The sequence below is a fragment of the Miscanthus floridulus genome, chromosome 11 (assembly GCF_019320115.1).
Source record: "Miscanthus floridulus cultivar M001 chromosome 11, ASM1932011v1, whole genome shotgun sequence".
Classification (NCBI taxonomy): Eukaryota; Viridiplantae; Streptophyta; class Magnoliopsida; order Poales; family Poaceae; genus Miscanthus; species Miscanthus floridulus.
This window is the reverse complement of record NC_089590.1, coordinates 49844031-49850526: the sequence shown is the minus strand read 5'-3', so window position 1 is coordinate 49850526 and position 6496 is coordinate 49844031. Positions and strand designations below refer to the sequence as shown.

The window sequence follows — 6496 nt, the reverse complement described above, 5'->3', positions numbered from 1 at the left end:
AGAGAGGGGCGGGCTTTTATAACGAGATAAATTAATATACGCACACATAAAATCTTGAAAAACATTGTGTGATTTCAAGAAGAACTATGTGCATGAAAATGCATGTCTTAGCATGTAGGTACATAAGTTAAACACAACAAGAGATAATTATGTGTAAAGAAAATACGTGATATTAGATAGTTATAAGCACCAAATGCTCATAGATGATCTAGATCTGGTAATTCACCAGCACCTTGTCAGCAGTGGACAAGGATATCATTTCAGATAAGTATTTTTTGCCACTATGGCCCTATCAGCAACTGGCAACTGTTAAGGAAGATCAGATGTGTTGGAAGCAAATGGTCATGCTATGGAGGTGAAGAATAGAATCACAGATAGACAGTGATATAATTTGAGCATATACTGAAGTGGCGTCTCACTGTTGCTGCTGCTCAATGAAGCCATTGGTTCATCATGCCATGAAACAATTGAACCCAAAAAAAGCAAAAAAAAAAAAAAGAAGAAAAAAGCTGTGTTGCTTTATCATCCACCACACTACTTAAATATTGAGACTGATGATGAATTGATGACAAATCAGTTAAAAGTGTCTCTCATTTTTGGCTAAGATGCTTGGCCATGTGCAATTTAATAGGTAAACCAACAAAAGAGTAAATTCATAAGTCGAAATATACATCAAGTATGGTCTGGATCAACATTTTGCCAACCTAGCACAAAATAAGTTCTAAATTTCGCACTAATTACACTGTGAGAATGACGAGTCACAACCTAGCTGCAAATCTCATGTCGACTTACAGATTTGGTATTCACGAGTCACATTCGTAACCACTGTATTTGCATGTACATCAATCGGTTGCTTAATTGGGCGCTGGTCTAACAAAAAAAACAAGCAAAACAAAAGGTTACTTGTGCCTAAGAAAATTTTACCTGCGCGGCAACGCCGGAGAGTCCCCCAGCGAGCGCCTTCTCAAAAAGGCCAACCTCCCGCCCCTCGCTAGCGACGGTGGACCGGAGATGCTCGTACCCCACGATGCGCAGCGGGGTGTACATCAGGTGGCGGAGGACGGCGGGGGAGAAGCCCCGGTAAGCCCCGCCATCGCGGACGAGCTCGGCCGCGACCCGGATTACGCCGCGCCCGCCCGCACCGCCGGGGCTGCGGTGGAGCTGGAGGCGCGTCTTGACTGCGTCTAAGGGGTAGGTGGAGGCCTCCGCCATGGCGGCCGAGACCGACGAGAGGGAGACCTTGGCAAGGGTCCCGCGGCCGCCGCCGCCGGCCTCGGCGTGGGCTGCCATATCGGCCTGGGACTAGGGAAGCTAGTGGTCTGCGTGGCCTGCGTTTTCTAAAAGCCCAATCTGTGTCAATCTGGACCGAGCAAAAGTGATCCAACGGACTCCCCATGCGGCCATGCCGGAGGACGGGAAGGCGCGGTGGCGGCCGATGCCGGACGACGGGAAGGCGCGGCGGCGGCCCCTGACGCACGGCGATGGCCCCTGACTCCCGGTGGGTGATTTCGTAGTTCAAAATGCCGCGCGGGGTGCCCGGGGGCGCATCTTGCAGGTTGCAGCTGCAACCTCGCAGGCAACCGCCCACCCCCTCCAAAACGTTTGGAATGTAGAAATTTCATATGGATCCTGAAATTAGGATTTTTTTTTTTCAATTTGCATAAATTTCAACGAAACTTTAGCAGTTCGAGGAGCTGGCGCTGGTGGAAGAACAAATCATATCTTATCTGACTCTGAGCTAAATAACTATACACTATATCACATGATCAAAGTGTTACTGTGATCGTGCCGTAACTACAATATGGCTTCTTGGTCTACAATATTTTCGGTGATGGTACAACAACAACAATGTACACAGTCCGACAATAGCTAAATTGCCTATCCCTATTGTACAACTCAGTTCTTCTCGTAGAACTGCAATCTCATCGTTTCAATCCGTTAGGTGCTAGTAGTATTCAAAATCCTGTTTGGCATCTGCATGGATGCAAAAATAACATCTGCTTTGACGTATCTCCTATATCCTTTCTGTGATGCAGAGTCGTGTCCTTACCGGATGCTGTACAGTACAGTGTGGCTGATGATAGGAGTGGTGACTGACTGACTGGTGTCTCCATTCATGCTGCCTGAAGGACTTGCTGTTGCTGCTGCTGCCCCTGCCGCTTCCCACTTCTTGCGGATTCGTAAGGGAGCGTGTTCAGCACCTTCACCCGGAACATAGCCTGTAGGTTTTGCACAAGTTGATCATAATTCAGAAGAAAAGGTTTCACAGAAATTCAGGGATGAACGCCATAAGATGAACAATTGGCTAAATAAGAGGAGCAAACCAAATGTGAAGAAAAAATGAAAGGCAAAGGACGGTAATATAGCTACCTTCTTATCGGAACCAAACTCAATGACATCGGAGGGACGGAAACGAACTGGAAAGTTTGGTGGCACGCGGTAACGTCTACCTTCATTGCTGGACAATCACATGAAGATCAGTGAGTAAAATCTTGCTACTGAAATTCTCAAGGAAGGGCATAGAACCATGGTTCTTTCAGGGCTTACTCAGTAATCCAGGTACCATGTTCACTCCCAAGATCAGTCAGATAGAAAGCCTTATTCTTGCAAGTGATAGTAGCATGCCTTTCTGATATCTGCAATGAAGTTCAGAAAACTGAAGACTGGTACAAGCAGTTTATGAATAGAAGGCCTTGTACAATGCAACACATGAGAAGTTTGTTAAAACCCTGTTATCATTTTGATTAACTAACCTGTGGAAACGACAATGATAGGGAAGAATCTGAGTCATTAGGATCTAACCGGCTTCTGCAAAACAAAATTCATTTGTTTAGTTCCATAAAGCCTCGATTGAGTGCAATTAGGGCAGAAATGAATTTGTTATTTAGGCATACCCAACAGAGAGTGACCTCTGCTCGTCCCTAATTAAACGAATGGGCTGCAAGCTATTGCTGTTTCCTTCACTTGTTGGGAAGAGGTACCATCTGCAAATAGTTTTATGAATTATTATTTTTTGTTCAAAAGTACTGAAATAAAGTAATAAATCAAACACTTGTTTAACAAAATGAAATGAAATTAAAGAAGAAACAAAGAACGTACTCTCCACCCATAGCTTGTTCCAGCGCGTCATCATCGTCAAACCATCGATAAAGCTGGTCATTTGCCTTCAGAATGATGCTAGATGTCAGTAAATATTAAATGCTGGTACTAAATCAAATTCACGGTTACTATGAGTCTATGACAACGTACCTTGTCGGAAAGTCGGCAGCTTAAAGGTCTTCCTTCTAGCTTTGAGCTGTACACAATGAAAAGTTCCATTTGCATGATGAGTACGGATATGGTAATTGGGAACTAAGAGAGCCTGTGTGGTGTTTATTTCTTTGCGTGGGACATTTAAACTAATGGAAACCTATTACTTGCATATGTGCTTGAAATGGGAACACATGACAGTAATTAATTATTTTGGTATGCACCTGTTGCCACCAAGCACCCAGCTCAGCATCGCAGGCATTCCATACTTGATGAAGAATCTTCCACCAACTCTTCCAGGGTGTGGTATCCGCAACTTGGTCAAAAACTACAGGTAAATAATTTTAGTATGCAGTTCAAGTAGTTTCAGTATAGAGTTCTTCAGTAATGCTCTTAGGAGGATGGTAATGAGATAATACAGTTCCGATTTCTGAACCTTATTTCAGAAATCCAATAAAATTGATGGTGACATACTTTAATTTAAATGTTGCTGAAAAGAGAATGAGATCTGTGCATTGAATAACAAAAAAAATGTGTGTGTTTATCACATACCGATAAAGGTCCTAGACCAACACCCAAATATGGTCTATAGGTGGTAGCCATGATTGCTGCCATTCTTGCCAGTCCATGTATAATAGCAACACGCAGCCTTCTCTCTTTCTCATAACTGCAGGCCCAATATGCAAGCGAATATTTTGCTTTTCAGCCAACTTACTATATAGTATGGACCAGAGTTTAAAATCCATGCAGTTTAAAATCCATGCAAGAACAGGATTGCTTTGAAGTTGGAGCCAATTCAAGCATTCAAATAAAATCCAGTGGATGTTTCAAGAAACACTATCTTTATACTACTAAACATGCTAGAAAAACTTACCACCTCAAGGAGGAAACTATGTCCATAGGAGTTTCAGTCTTGACACTCTCTTGCCAGGCATTCTCTAGCTCTACAGCCAGCTGGTAACCATCCTATGGAAACAAATACAAGGTGGTTATTGTGTTACGTAATAGATATCAACACCAGATCATATCCATGGTAGGCTAAGAAATTGCATACCTCAATAGTCATGCAGCCACCTTGACCCAGATTTGGCTGCATAGCATGCACAGAATCACCAAGCAAGGTGACACGACCTTTCCCCCAATTAATAGTAGGTGGGCGGTCGTATATATCCCGGCGAAGAACCGCTTCTTCATCAGTTGCATTTATCAAATCAACGACATTGTCACACCATCCGTCAAATATCTCAAGCAATCTTTTCTTTTTGCCTGTTAACATTAAGCAGATGATAAAGCTTGTGTGGGGCATATCAGAAGTATTGTTCTCATTTTGATCACAACCTACAATGAGGCAGTATCTATTTCAAGAATTAAGCATGAAAACTTCTGTAAGGACTCACCATTTTCAGGGTCAGTGCCACCAGCCTCTTCATTGTGAAAAGCATACCATTGCATTTTACCAGCACCGACATCTGAAGAGACGAAGTATTGTTTGTGACCAAGAAATACTCGGTACCTTCAACAGAGGAAAATGGAGGACATGGTCATGGCACAACGAAATTTCAGTTAATCTGAAAATCACACCCATCATTCCATGATCCATGTAACATACCCAACTGTATCGATATCAGGTGGCACAAAATCTGCAATTCCAGTGTAGCAAGTGTAACCTGAATAGGTGGCGTCTGAATGCCCGAATAGTGTCTTCCTCACCTATACAGAAAAGGAAACTTCAAGCAAATCAGGTTCCGTTTGTGCTTGTTTCTGACCAAAAGGAGAATTAATTGTATTACCTTTGACCATATTCCATCGGCACCAACCAAAAGGTCACCTTCAAATTTTCTACCGTCCTCCAATATGGCAGTAACCTACTCCCAACCGACAAACACTGCAAGTTTAGAGACAGGCAATGGCAACTCTTGCAGCCAGATTTAAGTTGGCATGGCCACAAAAACATATTTGCTCATTCACCTTACTGCCATCATCTATAAAATCGACTACATGGCTTCCATTCAATATAGCATCATCGCCGACTGCTCGAGCAAGGGTTTGTTGCAGAGTCATGCGGCTAATGACCCTTGTGACTGGGAGCCCCCGCTCAGCTGCAGGAGTAAACGGATCAAACTTGATGTACCTGAATCCAATTGGCACTGTCAAATGGCTGCCTCCAGCAAAGGAATATCTATCTTAAAGCTAACCACGCAAAAAAAGAGACACGCCATGGAAATTTGCAAACAGAAGCTGTAAAATAAGCACCAAGAAAATTTCGGCAGCTATATATATCTTTAGATCTAGTAGTAATAAGAGACTTGCGTGTTAACGATAGTATCTACTACAATCAACTGAAACAGGCGAGCATAACGACTAGCCAACCACCAATTGGTTCGTACTAACTGCCAACACTGCAGACAAATGAACCCTTGTGGCACTAAATTCCACTAGCACCGGCCAAAGGAAGTCAAAATTTTCTCCAGGTAGCATAAAAAACAAACAAATTCACGGTGACTTGGTGCAAGAATTTTCCTCTGGCGAGGGAACGACCCCCACTGCCTCCCTTACCAGGAGCCAGAGACGCCGTCGACGATGCCGTTGACGCGGTCCCCCGTGACGCAGCCGGCGTCCATGATCTCGTCGGCCGCGGCGGCGTCGACGGCCTCGAGCGCGGCGAGCGCGTTGCTCTGCAGCTGGATCGGGCCGCGGTACCTCCCTTCCCCGCGGACGGCGCTCATGTCCCGCTCCAACACCAGCACCTCGAACCCCTTCCGCTTGGCGGCGAGCGCGAAGACCAGGCCGCCGATGCCGCCGCCGGCCACCAGGACGCGCGCCTTCTTGGGCTCGGCCGCCGCCGGCATTGCCGCGGTGGCGACGAGCCCCGCGCGGGCAGGAGGAACGCCGGGCCTACGCCTATGCCTCTCCCGCGGCGCGGACGGGGAGGGAAGCGCGAGAAGGCGGAGCGCTCGGTTGCGGCTGGAGAAGGGGTGGAGCCGGATCGCCGTCTGAGAGGCCCGAGAGGAGGGGAGGGAGATCGCCTTCGGCGATGCCCGCGCTGTGCTCAGCATGGTCGTGGTATGCAAGCTTTGCTATGAGTGAGCAGCTGGTATGCTGTGCTACACTGCTACTACTTTATCGGCGGTCAGTCAGTGAGGCAATAGCTGGAGTCAAACCTCAGCTGAGGACTCTGCTAACTCGAGGCTTGAGTGTGTTTTCGATTTGGCATTGGTTCTCGGGCTGACAGGAGAGCTGGGAACTG

General features: G+C 45.9%; 2 protein-coding genes across 4 annotated transcripts; both read right to left on the bottom strand.

The window, feature by feature from the left end:
* Nucleotides 1-17: 17 nt before the first annotated feature.
* LOC136490657 (mitochondrial uncoupling protein 3-like) lies at nt 18-1617 on the bottom strand. 2 transcript variants are annotated; one of them, XM_066486862.1, is made up of 2 exons: nt 925-1617; nt 18-306 (listed from the first exon to the last, which is right to left on the bottom strand). In XM_066486862.1, exons 1-2 carry the CDS (start codon nt 1288-1290, stop codon nt 256-258), a joined length of 417 nt encoding a protein of 138 aa, XP_066342959.1. In that variant the 5' UTR covers nt 1291-1617; the 3' UTR covers nt 18-255. The 2 variants fall into 2 exon arrangements, with proteins under 2 accessions (XP_066342959.1, XP_066342960.1); XM_066486863.1 differs by lacking the exon at nt 18-306 and adding an exon at nt 410-427.
* A 181-nt stretch (nt 1618-1798) lies between these two features.
* On the bottom strand, nt 1799-6485 carry LOC136490653 (zeaxanthin epoxidase, chloroplastic-like). 2 transcript variants are annotated; one of them, XM_066486859.1, is made up of 16 exons: nt 5806-6485; nt 5218-5380; nt 5040-5114; nt 4859-4959; nt 4647-4762; nt 4304-4515; nt 4124-4215; nt 3802-3916; nt 3474-3577; nt 3250-3295; nt 3100-3164; nt 2895-2984; nt 2754-2808; nt 2548-2636; nt 2371-2458; nt 1799-2219 (listed from the first exon to the last, which is right to left on the bottom strand). In XM_066486859.1, exons 1-16 carry the CDS (start codon nt 6303-6305, stop codon nt 2115-2117), a joined length of 2016 nt encoding a protein of 671 aa, XP_066342956.1. In that variant the 5' UTR covers nt 6306-6485; the 3' UTR covers nt 1799-2114. The 2 variants fall into 2 exon arrangements, with proteins under 2 accessions (XP_066342956.1, XP_066342957.1); XM_066486860.1 differs by lacking the exons at nt 1799-2219; nt 2371-2458 and having other exon boundaries at nt 2565-2663.
* Between the last annotated feature and the right edge of the window lie 11 nt (nt 6486-6496).

Bases quoted from the DNA above. Each gene is read 5' to 3' on its own strand.
- LOC136490657 (XM_066486862.1), bottom strand. From the start codon at position 1,290: ATGGCAGCCCACGCCGAGGCCGGCGGCGGCGGCCGCGGGACCCTTGCC. The intron at 307-924 runs GTAAAATTTTCT...CTTCCTTAACAG, and splicing joins TCTCCGGCGTTGCCGCGCAG to TTGCCAGTTGCTGATAGGGC.
- LOC136490653 (XM_066486859.1), bottom strand. From the start codon at position 6,305: ATGCTGAGCACAGCGCGGGCATCGCCGAAGGCGATCTCCCTCCCCTCC. The intron at 4,960-5,039 runs GTAATACAATTA...TTTTCTGTATAG, and splicing joins CCGATGGAATATGGTCAAAG to GTGAGGAAGACACTATTCGG. The intron at 2,459-2,547 runs GTAAGCCCTGAA...GTGATTGTCCAG, and splicing joins CATGGTACCTGGATTACTGA to CAATGAAGGTAGACGTTACC.